The sequence below is a fragment of the Meles meles genome, chromosome 12 (assembly GCF_922984935.1).
Source record: "Meles meles chromosome 12, mMelMel3.1 paternal haplotype, whole genome shotgun sequence".
In the NCBI taxonomy this organism is placed as follows: Eukaryota; Metazoa; Chordata; class Mammalia; order Carnivora; family Mustelidae; genus Meles; species Meles meles.
The window spans coordinates 71,226,549-71,250,991 of NC_060077.1; the positions used below are offsets into that span (position 1 = coordinate 71,226,549).

Below are 24,443 nucleotides of genomic sequence, written 5' to 3' on the forward strand. Positions count from 1 at the left end.
AAAGAGGGTCCTTCTGGGCCTCAAAATAAATACAACTTACTCAATGGTATGTATGTATATTAACACAATGTTATTGTATTTATTTTAAAGTACAATGCAAGCATAACTGTTCTAACATAAAGCAGAACAAACTGCTGGGTTTGCAGGTTCTTAGTTGGCTCAGCTCTCAGGCGCCATGGGGTAAACATGGACTCCATTCTTGCTGTTAGACCTTCTGCGGAAAGGTTTGTAACTCCCCAAGCCGGGCTGCTCTTGGCACTTTCAGCACCACAAAACAAAGCCTAGCCTTACAAAATTAACACATGTAAGACACAATTCTGATTAAAAGCTCTGTTTAAATATTAGTATATGCTTAACGAATACAGATTATCACAACAGTAAATAGAACACATTTATTTCTTAAAACTCAAAAATCAACATATAAAGCTGTAGGTAGGCAAAAAGCCTAAAGAGGGCAGAGATATGTTTTAAAAATGAACCCGGGGGGAAATAAAAAAAATGAACCCAGGGATCTCAGAAGCAACACTGCCTTTACCCTCAGAGACAAGTTAGCGTGAAGGTGGGATGCAAAATACTATATTCCCCATATTTCATGTAAGAATCCCATTCTGCCCTTCTACTCCTTGGTTATAAGTTTTAATGCTAAGAAATGAAACACCATCTGGAAAACCACAGACGTTCCTAACTACTGGCAAAAAAAAACCCATAGCACAACCCCAGCAATTGCATGAGAATGGTAACCTCTCCCCGTGTCTTCAGAAAAAGACCACACATTTCAGCATCGTAAAATTGTCCTTAAACGTTATATCTGATCAAGTAGTCCCAAAGACCCAGAGACTGTTCTGTCCTATGAAAGTCATCTTTAACATTTACAAAATCTCGATTCTGATTGGCTGTCTTCCTTAATGCATCACCCTGGTAATAAAATCAAACTTGACATCTTTGTTTACTGAAAGGTGGACTTGTGGTTTTTAACTTTATTTTCCATATTCATGGAAGTCCAAAGCAAATAAAAAGTTTCAATCCTATTTGCTTCCTTATATAAAAAGAAAAAGGAAAAAAAAGAAAGAATTTGTAAGTCTTGGCTTACTGTAATTAATATAGGAGGAAAAAAGAGTGAGAGGGCCAGGTCATTAGAAATGAAAATTATAAAAAGAAAAATAGAATTTTCAAAATTCTACTTTTATTCCTCAAATTCTATCCTTCCCTGTCACACATGCTATCCCTAGAACATCTTCAAGGGCGCCTGGGTGGCTCAGTGGGTTGAGCCGCTGCCTTCGGCTCGGGTCGTGATCTCAGGGTCCTGGGATCGAGCCCCGCGTCGGGCTCTCTGCTCAGCGGCGAGCCTGCTTCCCTCTCTCTGCCTGCCTCTCTGTCTACTTGTGATCTCTCTCTGTCAAATAAATAAATAAAATCTTTAAAAAAAAAAAAAAAAAAAAAAAAAGGCAATACTTACTGTAACTGCCAGGAGATTTTTCTTCGTAAGTAAAATGAAGTTGCAGTTCTTCCTCGGACATCTCACAGATGAACACTTTCAGCAAACAGCAAATAATAAACAAAGCATTGTGTGTCTGCCAAATGAAGATGTGGCTGCAAAGGAAAAACCAAAATCACACAAGAATCCATACTGAATCAAGAGCATGAGCGCTATCTATTTCATTTCTCAAGTACTTTGCCCCTTCTGCTTGTAATATAAAGACAATAACTCTATCTTTTCATGGTTTGTGATTTATTACATTATTCCAGTCTCCTTCATGTTTCATTCTCTGTATTTTAGTGAGTCAACCTAATAAAAATATTTTCCTTTGGCATGACTGCTCATTGTTCTGAACTTCATACTTGTCCCCCACACAGGCAGTTCAAGGAAAAGTGAAAAAAAAATTTTTAAGTATAATAACAGAAAGAGAATATACGCAAGCACACAACCCAAATTTTAAGTAGGGCACTGTTAGCAGCCCCATACAATACTTGCTACTTGTATTAGTAACCATGAACTCAAGAGAAATTTTAATTTTTAATTTTTTAAATATAATTTGTTTGGAAGCAGGGCAATGAACCATTTCTTAAGAGTCTGCCATCCAAAATGGTTTTAAAAAATGGTTGAGTGCATAGATTAACCTTCCAATGTATCAAGTATAAAATTATAATACCTATGTTAGCTATAGTGGAATTAAAATAATATTATAATGCCTAATCTGAGCCTTCTTTCATCTACTAGGAAAGAGAGAAAGGAAATAATGTGGAATGAAATAATCCTCAAACTTAGTCATTATTTAAACTAAATATGAGCAGCTGTGATAATGGAGAGGAACTACCTTTTTTAATAATAATTACATCACTATTATCCTTAAGCAATGTATTTCTGAAGATTGTCTAAAATACTGAAATCAAACAGATTCTAGAATTCATAATCCCACCACAATGATTCGGACAGTAAATTATAACCTCTCTTTTACTTTTTAATAATGAGAATTCCTTTACAGCTTTCAAAAGACCATAATCTATTTCTACCAAAAAAAAATACTCATATTTCTAAATATAAAGAGAACATGATTTAATCAGTCAGCTTACTTCTGACATTCTGCTGAAAGTTTTAGTTCTTTGGTTCTAGAAAGGAAGACCTTAATTAGCGCACCAAGGTTTCCTGTTCGAGGGTTGTTTACAACTGCAAAAGAAGATAAGGTTTTAGAAAGTTAAAATTAACTGAAATCAAAGTGAACATATTACAGCATTTATAAAACCAAGTTGTCAAATTGCAGTTGCTCCACAGACAAACCTTACTGTACTTTCAATCTAATTAGGAAAAATAAACAATGAGAGAAATTGCTGCTTGGTCTTAATTCTGAACCAAAAATGATCTGTAAACTGAAAATGACAGACACAGTACACGAAAGTAGCCAATTCATCTCAGAATTCAAAATAATAGTTGATACATAGTCAATTTATACACATACATATTTTTCTCTTTAGAAAAGCAAATGTTAGGGACCTCTGGGTGGCTCAGTCATTAAGCATTTGACTCTTGATCTCAACTCGGGTCTTATTCAAAGGGTCATGAGTTCAAGCCCCATGCTGGGCTCCAAGGGTGTGGGGAAGGAAAATAAAAAGAAAAAGAAAAGAAAGGAGAGGAAAGGAAAGGAAAGGAAAAGAAAGCAAGCAAGCAAATGTTAAAAAAACAAAAAACAAAAAATGATCCCCAGTATATAGAATACAATAAACTAGAATGGCAGAACTTTTTTCAGATAATCATAAATCATTCTAATGAAAAATAAACAGAAACATAAAGCAATATGGCCAGGGAGAAGTTATTTGATCAGAAAAAATTTTAAGGAATTTGTTTTAAAAAATTTTTAAGTTTAAAGGTGAGCATTTCAGCAAATCCAGCCAAAGAATCGAGCAGATACTGTCATGAGAATCAGAAGAGCTGATCTCTAGATCCAAGTCTATAGTTAACGGGATATTAAAACTCAAGTTACTTTTCTTCTCCAACCTCACTTTTCTCATCAAAAGAAACAACAGATAACAGACACTAATATACACTAAGCACTTTACACACATCAACTCATTTAATCCTTAAAACCAACTGTGGGAGAAAAGCACCAATATCATCTCCATTTCACAGATCCTCGTGTCTCTGTTGTTACTGCTCAAGGATACATCCTTATCTATTGCTTCCAATCCTTGGCTCTAAAATGCTGTGCTATACCAATCCCTATAATCAAAAAATTAGATTTAATGAAAATATGAAGCTCTATCAGTCTACACAGTAACACATATGTGACGGTTAGTTTTATGTATCAATGGGACTGGACCACAGCACACCCACATATCTGGTTAAACGTTATTTCTGGATGTGTATGTGAAAGTGTTCCTGCACTTTAATTTTCAACTGAGTAAAGCAGACTGGCCTCTCCAAAGTGGGCAGGCATCCTCCAACACATTAAAGGCCTGAACAGAACAAAAGTCAGAGGAAGACTCAATCTTCTCTCTCTGCCTCACTGTGGAGCTAATACATTGGTCTTCTGCCCTTGGACAGGGACTTACAACACTGGCCCTACGGTTCTCAGGTTTTTGGATTTGAACTGGAATTTACACCATTAGCTTTACTGGGTCACTGGATAACCCTAATACATCACAGAAGGACAAAGGTTAAGAGCCCATCAGAGCTAGATAGTATTATGCTAAGCGAAATCAGCCAGAGAGAGACAAGTACCCTATGATTTCACTCATATGTGGAATTTAAGTAACAAAACAAAAAAGGAAAGGAAAAAAAGAGAGAGAGGCAAACCAAGAAACAGACTCTTACCTCTAGAGTCTAAACAAACTGATGGTTACCAGATGGGAGGGAGTGGGAGGATGGGTGAAACAGGTGACGGGGAGGTTAGGGAGGGCCTTTGTTGTGATGAGCACCAGGTGCTGGACGGCAGTGTTGATCACTGTACTGCACACGTGAAACTAATATTACACTGTCTGTTAACTCACCGGAACCTAAATTAAAAACTTAAAGAAAAAACTCTTCGGAAGGGAGAGACTGTTTAGTGAGAGCCTTTAATTTAACTGAAGAAAAAGAGGGCGCCTGGGTGGCTCAGTTGTTTAAGTGTCTGCCTTCAGCTCAGGTCACGGGATCAAGTCCTATACAGGGCTCCCTGCTCAGCAGAAAGTTAGCTTCTCCCTCTCCCTCTAACCCCTGCCCCCGGCTTGTGTGTGCTCTCTCCGGCGCACTCTTTCTCTAATAAATAAATAAAATCTTTAAAAGGAAAAAAAAGAGACCGAGAAAGTTTAAGTGTTGGGCCCAAAGTCAACAATGTTAGTGACAAGTGCCCAGACTTTTTGCTTTACGAATGGTTTTCAAACAACAAAGATTCCAGACTTCTGAATATTTGTTTTTCTTCTGAAATATATTTTTAACTGCTTCAAAAAATGGAAATGCAAACACTCAAGCACACTGGCCTATGCTGCCAAAAAAGTTCATTTGTATGCAGACCTGAGGTTTATGCTTTTGCTGCCATCTCTATGCATATATTTGAACTTCTTGAAAATGTGTCAAAGATTTGGAAAGATATACCAAGCTTCAAATACATTTTAAATATTTTAAAATCCAGGTATGTATACTTTAAAAAATCATGCATGGGAATAAGTACACCATTACGGCATACCTGCTTTGTGCTCAGTAACTGTCAAGTTGACTCAGGTCGGCCTACTGGGTAAGTGTTCTTGTCACAGCTTGAGTCAATGCAAGTTACTGTGTAACTTTCTCATTGTCATGAAACAGGAGCACCTTGCTATTGGATATGTGGTTCACAGAGCAGTGGCAAGAGCATCATCTGGGACCCCACTGGCCGTGCAGAATCCCAGGTCCACCTCCCTGCACCTACTAAAGTTAACAGTGCTTCCCAAAGCCTAATAGGCCTTTAAATCACAAGGCAGTCACTAACGTTTAAATTCTGGTCTTGCATGTCTCAAATGGGACCAGAGATTCTGCTCCAGTCTCTCCCAGGTGATGGCCGTTATTACTGGACGGAGAAGCCCGCTGTGAGCAGCAAGTGCAGCATGTGCTGGCAGTTAGGGGAGGTTCTGTCCAACTTTCACCATCAAGGGTAGATATGTAATTAGATACTAAATCTAGTCCGTTTCACTTTGAGACAAAAATTTCCTACTTCTCTTCCAAGCTTTGGGGTTTAATGAGAAAATGCCCTGAAATTTCAGGATAAACTGTTTAAGATAGTTCATGTTCGCCAGTGCGTCTCTGTGTGAATCAGTATTATTGAGCTATTGTAAATAAAAATACTGAAACAAAGAGCTGGGGATGCTTGAATTACAAGCATAATTCAGATCCCCAACTTCACAATCTTGTGTTCACTCAATAGCTCCTTTATTACTGAATGACTTTATAAGTAATTGTTTGAATTTACAAATGGTTATCTATTTAAAAACAAAACAAAGCTGGGGCACCTGGGTGGCTCAGTGGATTAAGCCGCTGCCTTCAGCTCAGGTCATGATCTCAGGGTCCTGGAATCAAGCCCCGCATCGGACTCTCTGCTCCGCAGGGAGCCTGCTTCCTCCTCTCTCTGCCTGCCTCTCTGCCTACTTGTGATCTCTCTCTCTCTGTCAAATAAATAAATAAAATCTTTAAAAAAAAAAAAAGCAAAATAACCCATGTTGTTGGAAAGAGCAACCAGTTATTGGACCTATTAATTGAAGCTTCATACACCTTCTGCATTTGTTCATTCAGCACGTGTTTAACTGAACTACTTATGGACCCAGCACTGTTTCGGGGACTAAGGAGATACTTAGAACACCAGGTCTTGATGGAGCGGACACTCTAACACAACTATGTTTTCACACTACTCTGAGATAAGATGTAGAGGGGAAAGTCAACTAATAAGACAAAGTATGTTCCCTGATGTTTAAACACCACCACCCAATGGCAGACTCACTATTCTAAAACACCTTGACGGAACTTAACAGGATCAAAGTTAACGGGCAAAAGTCAAATGTTGTGGGGCACCCGGTGGCTCAGTTGGCTGAGCACGCAAATCTTAATTTCAGCTCAAATCATGATCTCAGGGTCATGGTTTGAGCCCCACGAAGGCTCTGGCCTCAGCAGGGCATCTGCTTGGGATTCTTTCCCCTTACCCTCTGCCTCTCCTACCCTGGCACACTCTCTCTTTCTCTCTCTCTAAAATAAACAAATAAATCTTAAAAAAAAAAAAAATCAAACGTTATGTTGAGGTTGAATAAGCTTCAAAAGCCAGAGCGGGAACAAGATAGCTGACGGGAAAACAGAAAAGCATAATGGAACTAGACTACAGAGTCTCACTAGGTTCGAATCCCAGCTCCACCACTGACTGGCTGTGACACCTAGCAACTTACTTCACCTCCCTACACCTCAACTGTGTCCTCAACTGTAAAATGTAGACAGCAATGGTACTTAAATTAAAAACTAACTTATTTGGTTCACAACAGCCAATGGGAAGAGACTAGATGTCCATTGACAGATGAATGGATAAAGAAGATGTGGTATATATATACAATGGAATACTATGCAGCTGAAATAAAAAAAACCAAAATCTTGCCATTCACAATGACGTGGATGGAACTAGAGGGTATTATGCTAAGCGAAATCAGTTAATCAGAGAAAGACAATTATCATATGATCTCTTGGATATGAGGAACTTGAGAGGCAGGGCAGGGGGTTGTGGGAGGCAAGGAGGGAAAAAAATGAAACAAGACGAGACCAGGGAGGGAGACAAACCATAAGAGAATCTTAATCTCAAGAAACAAACTGAGGGTTACTGGGGATGAGTGGGGGGATGGGGAGAGGGTGGTTGCGTTATGGACATTTGGGGAGGTTATGTGCTATAGTGAGTGCTGTGAATTGTGTAAGACTCATGATTCACAGACCTGTACCCCTGAAGCAAATAATACATTATATGTTAGTAATAAATAAATAAGTAAATAAAATGGTTAATTTTATGTTGAGTTTCACATCAAGATTTTTTTAATTAAAAAAACTAACTCATTTGACACTAGAAATTGTAGCAATCTGTTAACTTAAGCAGCTTTTGTGTAAAGAAGAGACTTCCCTATCTCTACAGGAATTCAAGCAAAGTATGAATAACACTAAGATAAGGGTATTATAAAGAAAATTTCCATCTGGGTGAGAGATTGGACTTGCTCCCAGCCCCTGAAAGAACCTTTCCCAATATTTCACTATAATACCCCTGTGTCCCCAAATCCAATACCAAAGATACAGAAAATAGAGAGAACAGAGAAGAGTTAACAATCCATGGGGAGGCAATCAACAAAATTTAGACTGGGGAAACTCTACTACCTACTTTCTTCCGTAAATAGGAGAAAAAGAAGAGAGAGACAATTGCCAGAGGAAACTAGTTATGAAAAGAACTGTAAAGATACACCAATAATAACCAATAATAACATACAGACTCTATACGGTTCCTGATTCACAAAAACTAAGACAATTAGAAATTTGAACAGTCAGTGGCTATTTGACAATGCTAAAAACGGGTTCCTAGTAAGATAACGGCATTGGTCTCCTTTAAAAAAAAAAAACTTAAGAGATATTTACGAATGAAATGGTATGACACCTGAGGTTTCTATCTAATATGTGAGAACACGCCGCTTTCGGTTGTTTATTTTGCATATCCTTTTCAGTTGTCAGCTTTTCTATATATATTTCACACAGAAGTATGAGTATGGGTAGAATGTAATAGTGAGAGATACAGATGAGGCCTGCCCACGAGGTCAACATGAGTGAAACTGAAAGATGAGTTTATGGCTGTTTACTGGGTTATTTGGCCCTCATTTCGAGAAGTGTGAAACTTTTAAAAAATCAAAAACCCGTGAAAACATACAAACAGATACAAATTCACAGAAAAGCTAAATCCAAATAGTCCTTCTCCCCACCAAAACAGAGAATACTTTCACTAACAACAGAGTTCATAGAAATGATTTTACTTGTAAGTATTTAAGTATTTACTTGGTAATCAATGGACGGTTCGCAAGGCTAATGGCTTCAAAGTACCTCCGAAGACAAAATGTCCCCCCACTGTCTTCTCCAACCAGAAAACTCCCACCAAGTCACTTTCTTTTTTTTTTTTTAAGATTAATTAATTTATTTATTTGACAGAGAGAAATTACAAGTAGGCAGAGAGGCAGGCAGAGAGAGAGGAGGAAGCAGGCTCCCTGCCAAGCAGAGAGCCCAACGCAGGACTCGATCCCAGGACCCTGAGATCATGAGCTGGGCCGAAGGCAGAGGCTTTAACCCACTGAGCCACCCAGGCGCCCCCCCCCCCCCCACCAAGTCACTTTCTACACCAGTACTGAGGCTCCAACCCCCAGAAAACAACTGAAAGAAATAAACACCCCGGCCACAGAACAACATATGCTGGAGGGAGAAAGACTGTTGATCTGGATGTTCAATCCAGGAATTTTGTAATTCCCTCACACTCCAAAGCCAAGGAGTAAGGTCCCGTTTAAACCAAGCAAAATCTACTACACAAAATAAAACCTTCTTGGCTTCTAGAAATTAGGTTAGAAAACAGAATCAGCCCACCTTCAGGCTAAAATCAACAGCAGATTCAACAGGCGCCTACAGGATCCACACGAGGGAAAGGTTAAGAAGCACTCTCTCTCCGACAGCAAACAACGTGCCGACACGGTGCTCCCTGCGCCTTCACCCGCTTTATTTTTCTGAAAAGACCTATTACATGAGAGTAGGTGTATTTATTCATGATCTGACTCCCCTACTCAGACAGACCCATGAGGATAGGAATCCAAGTCGGTCTTCTTTGCCAGAGTATAGACTACATTATGGAATACAAAGCACAGGGTATAGGAAAGAGCCTAAAATATAGCAGGAACTCAATAAATATTTGCTGGTTTAAGGAATAAGAAAAAATAGTAACAGTAACACTCAGGTAAGGAATAAGTTATACTAGAATTTCACCCAAAGGGCTGAATCAAAACTATCAAACAGTGTGGCTCCTGGCTGGCTCAGTCAGTAGAGCGTATGACCCCTGGGGTCCTGAATTCAAGCCCCACGTTGGAATGGAGCTACTTTAAAAAAATAAAGGACTGGGGCACATGGGTGGCTCAGTTGGTTAAGTGTCTGCCTTCGGCTCAAGTCATGACCCCGGAGTCCTGGGATCCAGACCAGCACTGGGCTCCCTGCTCAGCAGAGAGCCTAATTTTCCCTCTGCCCCACACCCTGCGCATGCTCTTTCTTGCTCTTTCTCACTCTCTCAAATAGACAGATAAATAAGTAGATAAATACATAAATAAAAATAAAAAATTTTTTAACTGTCAAATGAATTTAGTAACAAGGATCATTAGTGGAAGATGAGAAAGTCATCTTTTTAAAACAACAACAACAAAAACAGAAAGCCACTGGGGAAAATGAGTATAATGAAAAGAGAGCAGTCTAAAGTTCAGGAAAAACAAAGAATGATTAAAAACCAAAAAATGAAGTAACTAAAAGATGTACTAGAATCTTGACAGAACTGTTATGTATAAAGCATTGACTGAATCAAAGACATAAGGAGTAAATTCAAGAAGCGAAAGATGACAAAGAAAAAAGAAGATAAGGAAAGCAAAGAACGGACATCGAACCTGAATGTCAACAGGTGATCCTACGTTGGGGGAGAAGAAACTCAAACACAAGTAAAATCAAAGCCATAAGTATAGAAAACTTCAGAACTAAAAAAGATCTTAATAAACCAATAAAAAAAACTTCATCAAATTACAAGCAAAATCATAAAGAAAAAAGTATAATGAGGAACACTTAATTGTAACAGTTTAAAAAGTCTAATGAACAAAGAAGAAGAAAAAAATAAGGGTCCTCTCAGGTAACCACCTTCTTACACCATATACAAAAATAAATTTGAAATGGATTAATGACCTACAAGTGTGACCTGAAACCAGAAACTCCTAGAAGAACACACAGGCAGTAAAATTGGAGTTCAGTAGTAGCAATATTTTTTTGGATCTGTCTCCTTACGCAAGGGCAACAAATGCAAAAAATAAACAAGTGGGACCAAATAAAACTAAAAATCTTCTGCACAGCGAAGGAAACCGTGAGCAAAATGAAAAGGCAACTTAGTGAATGGCAGAAGATATTTGCAAATCATATATCCAATAAGAAGTTACTATTCAAGGGGTGCCTCGCTGGCTCCGTCAGTGGAACATGCAACTCGTGTTCTCACCCTTACAAGCTCAAGCCCCACGCGGGGTACAGAGATTACTTAAAAATAAAGTCATTTTAAAAAAAGTTAATATTCAAAATGTGTAAAGAATTCATACAAGTCAACACCAAAAAACCTGCACGTGATTAAAAAGGAAGCTGAAGACCCAAACATTTTTCCAAAGAAGACATACACATGGCCAACAAACACAAGAAAAGATGCTCAACATCATTAGTCATCAGGGAAATGTAAGTCAAAGGCACAATGAGATTTCGCCTCACATCTGTTAGCGTGGCTAAAATAAAAAGACTAGAACTGGGAAGTGTTGGCCAGGATGTGGAGAAAAGAGAACCCCCATGCCCTATTGGTAGGAAAAGTAAACTGGGGCAGCTATTGTGGAAAACGGTATGAAGGTTCCTCAGAAAAATTAAAAATAGAACTACCAAATGACTCAGCAATTCCACTTCTAGGTATTTATCTGAAGAAGACAAAAACACTAACTTCTATAGCTACCTGCACCCCCAGGTTCACTGTAGCATCTACAACAGCCAACAGGTGTCCACTGATAGACGGATGGATAAAGGCGATGTGGTATATGCAATGGAGTATTACTCTGCCATAAACAAGGATGAAGTCTTGCCATGTGTAATAACATGGAGGGACAGGGAGGGTGCTGTGCTAAGTGAAAGAAGTCTAAGAGAGATCAATACTATATGATTTCACTTATATGGGGAATCAAACAAAAAGAAAAAAGTCAAACAAAACAGAATTAAAAATATAGAGAACAAAGTGGTAGTTGCTGGGGGCAATTGGGGGGAGGGGGGTAATGGGTGAAATGGGTGAAGGGGATTAAGAGGTACACACTTCCAGTTATAAAATAAGTAAGTCACAGGGACCATAAAGTAAAGCAAAGGAAATAGAGTCAGTAATACTGTAGTGTATGCGGACAAATGATAACAAGACCTATCATGGTGAGCATTTCCTAACGTATATAAATGTCAATTCAAAACCAAATCACTATATGTTGCACACCTGAAGCTAAGGTAACATTGTATGTCAACTATTCTTCAATTAAAAAAAAGAAAAGAACAAGCTGAAAGAGCATGGCTTAGCAGAGTCCATTACCACTCCTGCAAGTAAGCGAGGCATGTGTCTTTTTTCCTATTGACTAAAACGTTCCTTTCTAGTGGCATCATTCAGCACCATAAATTGAAGTAATTATTATTAAATATTATCCTCAAGAATCTATCACTTCATTATTTCAATTCATATTATACTACCAAAACCTATAAAAGAAATTTTGAAACAAATGCCACACACATACATATACACGCAGGCTCATTTTGCCCCTTACCTAAAGACCTGCAGACTGAAATGGTTGCTTCCTCCAAAAGCTTCAGCTCATTGCTGGAGAGAGAGAAAAAAGGTAATTAATAACTACAACACTAAACATGTTGTAAACATGTAAACAACACTAACCAGTTAAAGGAACATATAAAGATAAAGAGAAAAACAGTTTAGGAGGAAAATACAGTATATAGTGGTAAACAATAAAATCAACAAAATAAAGTTAAGCTTCTGTTTTCAACATAATTAGAAAATGTACTGTAATTCTCAATATAAGGTTTCTCTCTTTTTTAAAAGATTTTATTTATTTATTTGACAGAGAGAGGGAACACAAGCCAGGGGAGAGGGAGAGGGAGAAGTAAACTTCCCACTCAGCAGGAAGGCCAATGCAGGGCTCAATCCTAGGACCCCAGGATCATGACCTGAGCCAAAGGCAGACGCTTAACAACTGAGCCATCCAGGTGCCTTCAATGAGATTCCTAAAAGAGAAGCACTCGAGGAGGCCCACCTTTCAGGCACTGGGGCAGGGGAAAGGGAGGAATGGAGAGACTTAGAAAAATGCAAGAAAGTCACTCCAAAGTACCAAGCACAGAGCAGGGGCACCAGCTGCCCAGTTCCAAGAGCAGTACCAATCATGGGGTTATAGTTATTTGGGGAAAATGCCATTATTTTTAGGAGATACATGGAATCTCATGATATCTGCAATACCTTCAAACAGATCAACAACAAAGAAAGGAACAAGGGAAGAAAAGAGAGAGAACATATACATAAGCTTCAATAATTTGTAAACATATGGGAAAAAATAACACAGAAAAATAGAAACAGAGACAGAGACAAGAGGTAAAGACACAGACAGACATAAAACTCAGAAATAAAAAACAGGGGAAGCTTTATGACACTGTATTCGTCAATGAGTTCTTGGATATGACATCAAAAACAAAGACATTAAAAGAAAAAATACGTAAGTGGGGCTTTACCACAATTAAGAGCTTTTGCACATCAAAGGATACTATCACAGAGTGAAAAGTCAACCCAACAAAATGGGAGAAAATATTTGCAAATAATGTATCTGATAAGACTGATATCTGGAATATACAAACAAACAAAAATCTCTGACTCAAGAACAGCAATAAAAAACCCCACGAAAACAATCCGATTTAAAAATGGACAAAGGATTTAAACAGATATTTCTCCAAAGAAGACACACAAAAGGCTTACAGGTATATATGAAAAGATGTACAGGGGGTTCCTGGGTGGCTCAGTGGGTTAAAGCCTCTGCCTTCGGCTCAGGTCATGATCCCAGGGTTCTGAGATCGAGCCCCGCATCGGGCTCTCTGCTCCGCGGGGAGCCTGCTTCCTCCTCTCTCTCTCTTTGCCTGCCCCTCTGCCTACTTGTGATCTCTGTCTGTCAAATAAATAAATAAAATCTTTAAAAAAAAAAAAAAGATGTACAACAACACCAGTCATTAGGGAAATGTAAATCAAAACCACAATGAGATACCGCTTTCAGATCTATTAAAATGGCCACTTTTAAAAAAAGGAAAGAAAAAGTAAATATTGGAGGGGATGTAGAGAAATGGGGACGCTCATGCATAGCTGGTGAGCATGTAAAATGGTGCAGGGGCTATGAAAAAGAGTATGGCAATTTCTCAAAAAATTAAATATATAATTACTATGTGACCAAGCAATTCCATTTCTGGATACACATATACCCAAAAAGGACTGAAAGCAGGGATTCATACTGATATATGTACACCATGTTCACAATCATTCACGAAAGGCAAAAGCAGAAGCAACCAAAGTGTCCATCAATGGATGAATCATGTACAAAATATGGTACATCCATACAATGAAATATTATTCAGCCTTAAAAAGTTCTGATACGTTACAACATAGATGAACTTCAAAGACATTATGCTAAGTGAAACAAACCAGCCACAAAAAGACAAATACTGTATGATTCCACTTATATAAGGCTCCTAGAGTAGTCAAATTCATAGGGAGGAAAGTAGAATGGTGGTTCCCAGTGGTGAAGTTGGAGGCGGAGGAGATGGGAAGTCGGTGTTTAATGGGTAGAGTTTCAGTATGGGAAGATGAAAAAGTTCTGGAGACGGATGGTGGGTTAAACAACAAAGTGAACATATTTAATGCCACAGAAGTGTCCACTTAAAAATGGTTAAAATGAGGGGCGCCTGGGTGGCTCAGTCCGCTAAGTGTCCAACTCTTGGTTTTGGCTCAGGTCACGATCTCAGGGTCATCAGACTGAGATGCATGTTGGGCTCTGTGCTCAGCATGGAGTCTGCCTGAGACTCTTCTCTCCTTCTCCCTCTGCCCCTCCCCACCCTGCGTTCTCTCTCCCCCCAACTCTCTAAAATAAATAAATAAATCTTTCTTTTTAAAAATGGTTAAAATGATCAATTTTATGTTGTGTGTATTTTGCCTCAATAAAAAAAAAAAAAAGCACATTCCACTTCCAATTCCAGCTCAACTAGTTACAACCTACGTGACTTGGCTAGTTTCTTAACTCTTTATGTCTTCATTTCCTCATTTACACAACAGAGATGATAATGAGAACACCTGCTCCATAAGCATCGTCATCATTAAATCACCTAACACATATGAAGTGCTTAGAATAGTGTCCAGCACAGAGTAAAACCTCAGGAAATAATAGCTAGTTATTGATTCCAAAATGTAGTGGGTTTTTCCCCCAGTTAATTAAAATAATGCTTTATGCTTATATAACCCTTTAAACGTTTCTCACAGCACTTTCAAAGTTATTAGCATATTTAAATCTCGTGATGACCTCTTCTAATAAGCAGAAGAGTTACAAACCCTCTTTTTATGTATACATAAATGCATATGGATGTGTTATTAAAATTGATTTCACCTGCTTCACTTTTCTAATGTGGTTGTTGGAAAACTTTAAATTACATGGGTCTCCCCTTGTATTTGCATGAGAGCCACTCTAGAACCTGTCTGCCAACAAGTGAAGACAGTATCATGTCTAAGTATTATACACACACACAAAGCTAAAACCTACTCATTACTTCAGTGAACATGCCATTAACTTAGGAAATCTCAAATTATATTCACACTCAAAAAGGTAAATATCTGGGGTGCCTGGGTGACTCAGTGGGTTAAAGCCTCTGCCTTCGCCTCAGGTCATGATCTCAGGGTCCTGGGATCAAGCCCCGCATTGGGCTCTCTGCTCAGTGGGGAGCCTGCTTCTCTCTCTTTCTGCATGCCTTTGCCTACTTCTGATCTCTGTCTGTCAAATAAAATCTTTTAAAAAAAAAAAAAAAAAGGTAAATATCTTTTCAAAGTTAAATCTGTAAGTTTCTCCCAAGGTTGAAAAAAATTTTTTTAAGCAAAATAACCCAAAAATGATCCTACAACAAAGCGTGTATGGGTCTCTAGTCTTTGTCGCTGTATTTTTATTTACAAAAATATTTTTAGTGTCTGCCCGCCTCACCATGTCAGTCTGCTGATCTCCCCATCCTTTTCTCTTATCTTCCCACCTAACAGGGTTGTTTAGCATAACCCCACTCCCTGGTCACTGCTGACTCAATCAGGGATAGAAATCTACTGTAGGCCACTCCAGTCTTGGGGAATTTGGATCTGAGATGGAAAGACGGATTTTCCAAACACCTGGAATTTGGCTGCAAAGCTGAGGGTTAGGGGAAACCATCCTCTATCCACTGAGAAGCAGAGAAATCCAGTTAGTAAGAAAAATAAATGAAGGAACTTTGAGGAGAAAGCAGAGACCAACAAAAAGGACTCTCAGAATTCCTGCTGGTCTTCTGATTCTTAGGGTCGGTTCTTCCTAGAGCCCAGCTATGTTCTCGATCTTAGATTCAATGAGACATCCCTGTCTCTTCGTCACATATGCCCCTCATTCTGGCACATGCTAAATCAATTGATTTTTGTTAATAACCAAAAGACTTCTAATTAATAAATCACTGTGGTCAGATTTAATAATATACATTAGCAGTTGGGAGGAAGTAGAAACTATGAGTTACTCAATTTATTGGTTACTCGGGCAAAAAATAAAAGAGGTATAAATGCAAAAGACTGTAAATAGCTTTATGAGGTTAATAACTCAACCACATGCATAAAATCTGTCTCGGTGGTGCTTCTACCTTCTTCAGTCAATAACACTCTCTTAAAACTGGCTGGAACCAAAAGCTTCAATTATATACATGAGGCTACAATCTTCAAAAGCTTCTATGCCTGTTCATTCAGCAAACACTGCCTGGACGCTCAGGACATCCCGGGTTCTTTGAAAGATGCTGCCTCTGCCTTCAAGTTACATTTAGAAATAAAGAAGTAGACAGACTATTTGGTGGAGGGGAAACCCCAAGATCAAGGCCAGCCCTTGACCTCACCGGAGATGCCTCCAACCTACCCCAGGAGCAGTTAAGGAAGGCATCCCCGAGGAAGTAACTGCAAAAGAATCAGTCTGGCAGATAGAGGGGAGGGAAAAGGGGAGGGTTTTCTAGACATGAGTAACAACACATGCAAAAAGCACGGCCATCACACAGCCCGGCACATTCTGGGAAGCAGAATGGAGAATGGAAAACCAGAATACTAGAAAAGTACCCTAAACAGATGAAGTCTGGAGTTCAGTTTCTCAACTTGTTATCAAGAGAAAGGCACTGAATGGTCCCAAAACAAGGTTCTGATTTATTTTTCATACAATATTAGCCTGAAAAAATGATTAATTCCAACATCTATTAGTAAGGCTGGCTTGGACATCACTTCCTCCAGAAAATCTTCTTTGATCACATAAGAACAGGTCTCTGGTCTCTGCCCCAAAAGCACCCAATTATAAAACTGAGTAGTTAGTGGCAACTTTGCCTGACTCCTTGTCTGTGTCTCCCTCTGCTCCAAGACTGTGGGGTCCTCATTCATCCCGGCATTCCCAACCTGGTACAAAGCAGGCACATAATAGAAATGCCCTGACCGAGGGAATGCCATCGTCAGACACTTTGTTAGAAGACAAAACTAATTATTTCCCCCAGTCCTCCAAAAGCACAACACAGTCTCCAACCCTCGAGGCAAGGTCTGCCCCAGAGCTTAAATTTTTATTAAAATATTTAAAAAATACATCTATTTAATTCCAAGTATGAAATAATATTTCTTTCTGAAGCAGTCTGATTTCTTTGTCACTCAAGGATGAAGAGAGGAGAAAGGTCGGGAATCAGTCCCCTCTCTTGGAAAGCTCCCTCTTGCAGTAAGCCAGCCAGCACCTGCCGGCGGCGGCGGCGTGCAATCAGGCCAGGCAGGCCTGGGTCCCCTCCACAGGGCTGTGAGCTCAAGGAGCACCACTGCCGCCGCCCCCTCAACAATCACCACTTTGGGTCAGAAGCATCTCCAGTGCCCAAGCTGTAAGCAAAGGAGGCCAGGGAAAACGTCTCAATCACCCACGCCTCCCAGAAGAATAACATTGGTCATGACCCAGTAAATTACAGGTTCACGGAGCCGTGTTTGTAGCAGGAGGAGCACAGATCCCGCACCCTGAAGCGTCACTTACTTCGACAAAGGAAATCAGCCAGGCACATGGCCCCGGCCAAAAGCAACAAGCTGATCATTATAATAGAATTCCCCTTCCTCTCATCCCTCTATCCTCCAATTTTCGAAACTTCTTGGAACATTTTAGGAATAATCTTCGTTTTCATTTGCTTGATTTAGAGCTAAAATGAGGTGGTAAGCAACCGGGGTGGTTGGTAACTGTTGCCGCTATTTAGGCATCTACACGCAGGGCTGTTTTAGTTAAACAAATGAGCTCAGATGCTCTGGCAGCAGGCAACTAACAAATCATCATTTGCAGTAAATAAAAGTAAAATGGTGCCGCAAAATCAGCCAATGTTTCCAAGACAATTACAATTAGAAACCGAATGTTGTTTCTGAAGGCAGATTTGGGGCACTGGGAGAATGCAAAAAGGGGGGAAAAGGGCAGCAAATATTTATACTGATACAGATTCAATAAATGAGTACCACACAGGGAACTCCAAACTCATTGTACACAAAACTCTACAACTCCAGGTCAATTGTTTAAATGTCGATAATGGGATGTTAGGGATAAATACTCAAAACTAGTCATCTCTTCACTTGATCTTAGCCAAAGGCCAAGAAACGATAAAACTAGTCATCTCTCTCCTTTTTTTTTTTTTAAGATTATTTATTTGATAGAGAGACAGTGAGAGAGGGAACACAAGCAGGGGGAGTGGGAGAGGGAGAAGCAGGCTTCTTGCTGAGCAGGAAGCCCGATTCGGGGCTCAATCCCAGGACCCTTGGGACCATGACCTGAGCTGAAGGCAGACGCTTAATGACTGAGCCAGCCAGGCGCCCAAAACTAGTCATCTCTTAATCAAACTTTTGTACATGAACTAAACTCTAGATAAAACAACCACACTGATTGATTGATTATCAGGCGTGGCTCAGTCTGAAGCAATCCTTCTCTGTGATAACGTAGTAGGCTCCTCCCACTCAGGGTTTGGCCACTCTTCCCGTAGCAACACAAACAAAGGGAGTCTCACAGGAGTCTCAGTTTTGCTGGTGACACTGGGATAACAGTAAGACCCATGGGACTGGAGAGATGTTCCCCAGAATCACACGCCCGTATCTCAAGAAACTGTGAAACTGGTCTAGGGATTTTTCTAGTACTAAGAACCTTCACTGAACTTCCCTAAAGGCAATTCAGCAATGAAGTGGTTATTAAAACTTTCACAACTATAGCCAAGTTCTTAAACGTTACCACTGCCGTTTCTGTTCCTTTGATTTCCTGAAGATAATCTCCCTAGGAGAACTCTACCAACCTCAACCTCAGCTTCCAAGACAAAATTCCCCAGTGAATACCAATAATACAGCTCAGTGATTTCTGAGTTATGTCTCAAATAACCAGTACAATCAATGCCCCCTCGGTTGAATGTGCTAACATACAGCAAAACCAACTTAAATAACCAGGAAGCATAGGCAGAGAACAGTGGTAGGATAAAATACAGCCAAAGAGTGGAGAACCTCAATGTCACACTGAGTTTGGATTTCACCCTGCATTAAGGGGGAAGCCACAGAGCACAGAATCAAAAACACACAGAACACGACTCTTAGAGCAGCAGCAAGGTGCCCCAGGTATGCAACAGTTAAATGTCTGACCCTGAGGGGCGCCTAGGTGGCTCAGTAGGTTAAGCCTCTGCATCGGGCTCTCTGCTCAGCAGGGAGCCTGCTTCCTCCCTCTCTCTCTGTCTGCCTCTCTACTTTGATCTCTGTCAAATAAATAAATAAATAAAATCTTTTAAAAAAAAAATGTCTGACCCTGATTCCAACCATCTTGAGATTTTTAGAACAACAAAAATGACTCAAACTAATGTTCCCAGGGACGAATATGATAAAGAAAGCCTGAACACGTACTCACAATGCTAGAATTACCCACTACGGCCAAGTGTTGGGCCTGCAAACCTAGATAAACCACTATCTTAACTGTTACTAAAGCAGAACACAGTCAAGTTTAAATGTTAACTGTTTAAAAAATCCAGTTGAATTCTACTAAAATTATATACCAAATTGGAATACTGGGCAGGAATACCAACAGGAAGTCTAGAGAATGTCTCTGCATCCACTACATTCACAGGCCAGTCACTTCCAGTACCTGACCAAGCATATAGCCACTCAACAGTTCCCATCACTTCTACACACTAGCACATGACTTCCCGACCATATTAATGATTAATGATAATGATAATTATCATTGGTATAACCTAGCCAAGTAACTTCATTTGACTCAGTTTCTCATCTGCGAAATGGAGCTAAGGATACCACCAACTCACAGGACGGATGTAAGGAGTATACCGCAGGGTACAGAGCATGCAGCACACGGCTCAATGAATGTGAGTTCCTAACCCACCACACAAAAATAAAACAAAACCGTATGTAGTAAACTATCAAATCTACATAGATTTATTCTTAAACACACCTGACGAGTAATTTGTCAGTCTTCCCCTGTCTTTCCCCCATGACACAGAAGGAAGGATAAAACAAAATTCAGTAACTCTTTAAGTAGTTTTATACTTTTTGTATCAATCAACTGTAGGTGATCTGCTTTGATCTTACTTACATTCATAATTTACTACAGATGAACAACCCTAGTGGATTACCAAGGAAATCAAAAGTCCTTAGTCACCTAACAAAACTTCTCAATTTTACATAACTTTTAATAAACAGCAGAACGGAGGCTTACATCGAGGTAATTTTTTTTTTAAAGATTTTATTTATTTATTAGACACACAGAGAGAGATCACAAGCAGGCAGAGAGGCAGGCAGGGGGGTGGGGGGTGGGGGGTGGGGGAAGCGGGTCCCCTGCTGAGCAGAGAGCCCGATGCGGGGTTGGACCTCAGGACTCTGAGATCACGCCTGGAGACGAAGGCAGATGCTTAACCCACTGAGCCACCCAGGCCCCCCTAATTTTTCTTTTTTAAAAGAAAATGTTTTGGGGGGCACCTGGGTGGCTCAGTCGGTTAAGCGTCTGCCTTTGGCTCAGGTCACGATCTCAGGGTCCTGGGATCGAGCCCCACATCAGGCTCCCTGATCAGCAGGGAATCTGCTTCTCCCTCTTCCTCTGTTCCTCTCCCTGTTTGTGCACTCTCTCTCAAATAAAAAATGTTGTTTTTAAAAAAAAGTTTTATTTTTGTAAAAATGAGCCATACTAAATAAAGACAGAGGTAACACTATACAGTTATCAGAACTGCTAAACAAAGTAAAAAAAAGGAGTAACAACAGCAAATACTGGCAAGGACACAGAGAAACTGGATCTCACATACATTACTGGTGGGAATATAAAATGATACAGCCAACAGGAAACAGTTTGATAGTTTGTGTAACATCAAACGTGCACTTGGTAACTATACTTATCATGGTGAGAATTTTGTTATGTATACAATTATCATCTCACTAGGCTGTACAGCTGGAACTAACATAATATGCCAACTATACGTGAGTTAAAAATAAATTTTTAAAAATAATTAAAAAAAAAAAAAGAAATTTCAACCTGCATTGACCATACAACCCAGTGACTGCACTGTTGACCATTTATCTCAAAGAAATAAAAACTTATATTCACCTGAAAACCTGTACACAACTGTTCACGGCAGCTTTACTCATAATAGACCCAAACTAGAACCAATGCAAACGTCCTTCAGTGGGTCATCGTTTAAACAAACTATGAGGGGCGCCTGGGTGGCTCAGTGGGTTAAAGCCTCTGCCTTCAGCTCAGGTCATGATCCCAGGGTCCTGGGATCGAGCCCCGCATCGGGCTCTCTGTTCAGCGGGGAGCCTGCTTCCTCCTCTCTCTCTGCCTGCTTCTCTGCCTACTTGTGATCTCTGTCTGTCAAATGAATAAATAAAATCTTAAAAAAACAAACAAACTACGATACATACACAACACAGACTACTACTTAGCAATAAAAAGGAATGAACTACTGATATACACAACAACTTGAATGGATCTCAAGGGCATTATGCTGAGTGAAAAGAGCCAATCTCAAAATCTCAAAATCTACATAACTTTCTTGAAATAACAAAATGACAGAGATTGAAAACTGATCAGTGGCTGCCAAGAATTAGGGATGAGGGGGTAGGGGGTTCGTGCAGCTATAAAGGGAAAGCACAAGAGAGCCTTGTTGGGATGAAACAGATAAGCATCTTGATTGCGGTAGTGGTTATACAAGTCTATACATGTGATTAAAATTGTACAGAGCTATATAAACACACAACAAATGTGTGCATGTATAACTAACTGCTGAAATCCCAATAACCTTCGTGGATAGTACCAATGTCAGTTTCCTGGCTTTGATACTGAACTATAGTTATGGGGGGGGTTGTTACCACTGCGGGAGATGAGTGTAGTATGCCAGGGACCACTCTGTACATTTCTGGCAACCTCCTGTGAAACTGTAATTATATTAAAATAACAAAATTTAAAAAGCAAATCTTAAAAATAAAGCTAACAAGTGTTATATGAATAAACACATTTTTAAGATCCAGACTTCTACACAATTTTGCTTGAATAAATTACACTATATGAATGGTTTTATAATTGGCTTTAACCACTTAAAACGCTGGGGATCTTTTCCCTTTTGTATAAACATATGATCATTTTTAATGACTGTGTAACGTTAACAGTGTGCAGATGCATCATTTTCATTTTTTATCAATCTCCTTACTCACGAACATTAGGTTGTTCGCATTTCCTTTCATAAACATTGCCTTCACACATGTATCTTTCTGCATATATTTCTGAACCTGTCCAATTATCTCAACATAAACTCCAGAAGTGCAACTGCTAGGTCAATGAACACTTCTGTTCCAAAGAGTACTGCAAATTACATTGCAGGATGATTTAACGAATTACCACTCCCCCCAGAAGTGCATAACCATGGCTTATAATTCCACACATATTCCTAAATTTGCAAAATCACATGCCCGGATCTTTTGACACAAAATCCTGTGATCTTAATACTCAGAAAAACATATACTGACAGAAAGCGAGCATAAGCACCTGTATGACAACCACAGAATTTCTTTTCCCTCTAAAATGGCCTATTCAAAGGAATTCATAAAGGATGTGATGTCTAACTGGCAAATTATCATCACCCACTGTGAAGTCAGAGCAGAGTCTATCGAACACCACCAGCATTCTTTCATCGCACCAGGCAGTCCATTTTTGTATTAAATAACATGGGGGCCCACCAAGAACTACTGTGCAGAGAGTCTGCAACTGCTTTGAACTTAAACTCCGTGTCATGGTCCTCTGACAAAGAGCTCTGGCCTTAACTTCAAAAAGGGTACAGTGGAGGGGATACAGAAATGTTCAGTTCTGAGGCAAAAAGAAAAAAATAGCAAATATTAAGTAAAAAATAATTGTGTCTATTTTTTCATTACAGAAATAGATGATCAACTGTATCAGCCACTTATGCAGAAAATGTCTCCAATGTCTTCAGCCACAATTCACGAGGTGATAGGGGAGAAGAGAAACCACCTTGTCCCGGCTGGTTAGGTCCGCTGTCCACCACCACCTCGCCAAGACCCCGACATCCCTTCATACACGGAAGAACAAAAAGGACGGAGCTCAGTGTTAAGAGCACACATCCCTTCATTCACCAACTCAGCACCACTGTGAGGTGGCAAGCAGTTTCCAAAACTGACCAATAAACAAGAAAGAACATTTGTTGGTAGGGAAAAAAAAGCTAATTTCATACGAAGGCTGTAGTTCAAGAATTCTAGTTTCGGCAACCAAAATAAACACATAAAAAGGGTCATCTAATAAACTAAATACCTATTCCTGTTAATTGTCACCGTGAAACTATGGAAGAGTTATTTACAATATTTTAGTCAGCTGGTGTAAGAGGTCAGCCAGGCTTCGGCTGCCAACCCAAACACTCGCCACTGCTGTAAGCAGGAGCGGCACACTTAGGCTGCTAACTGAACTCCCCCGTGACCCATATCATGGAGCCAATACGACCCACCAGGAGGAATTGTTTGTGACCCTTCAGCAGGTCCCACAATCCAGTGTTGGTTCCCTGCCCAGCCTGGACTCTTCCATTTCTCTTCTACCAACCCATCTGTCTCGTTCTTCATCTGGCCACACTTTGGATTTTTGAGTAACACAAGAGGTACTAAGGGATGCTGCCAGCCATGGGGCTGGTCCTCAGGGATTAAGGAAAGAAAGAAGAGGCTGAATAACACATAATCTTGGAAACAGTCTTACCAACTGGTTGTAAAACAACACTGCAACCTAAGTAAGAGTCTTACCATACTCTCAAGTACGCAAGGTATGTGGGTTCCCATATAAAAGCAAATTTTTAAATTTTATTTGTTTAAAGATTTTATTTATTTGACAGAGAGAGAGAGAGAACTCACAAGCAGGGTGAGCAGGAGAGAGAGAAGTAGGTTCCCTGCTTAAGCAGGGAGCCCAACGCGGGGCTCCATCCCAGGACCCCGGGATCATGAGCTGAGCCAAAGGCCGACGCCTTACCGACTGAGCCACCCAGTCGGTGCCCCAAAGGCAGATTTTTTTTTTTTTTTGTCAGAGAGAGTGAGCACAGGCAGACAGAGTGGCAGGCAGAGGCAGAGGGAGAAGCAGGCTCCCTGCTGAGCAAGGAGTCCGATGTGGGACTTGATCCCAGGACGCTGGGATCATGACCTGAGCCGAAGGCAGCTGCTTAACCAACGGAGCCACCCAGGCATCCTGGAAGATTTTTTTTTTTTTAAGTTTTTACACTACAGATAAAAGTATTTTTAAAAACTAAAAATGTGACTAAGTATACATTTAGCAGGATTTCATTAATTTGAACTCCACTAATTTGAGAATTTCAATTGCCTGTCTAAAATGAAGTTTAA

The 24,443-nt window shown here is 39.9% G+C and overlaps 1 protein-coding gene across 2 annotated transcripts in view; it reads right to left on the reverse strand.

Annotated features, from left to right (window-relative positions):
* DYM (dymeclin) overlaps positions 1 to 24,443 on the reverse strand; it is a 344,284-nt gene that overhangs the window by 277,287 nt on the left and 42,554 nt on the right. For both annotated transcript variants that reach the window (XM_046025177.1, XM_046025176.1), the window contains exons 3-5: positions 12,058 to 12,110; positions 2,572 to 2,665; positions 1,457 to 1,590 (exon numbers count right to left, since the gene is read on the reverse strand). In XM_046025177.1, the coding sequence (XP_045881133.1) occupies positions 1,457 to 1,590; positions 2,572 to 2,665; positions 12,058 to 12,110 (281 nt within the window). The remainder of the gene's footprint in view (positions 1 to 1,456; positions 1,591 to 2,571; positions 2,666 to 12,057; positions 12,111 to 24,443) is intronic.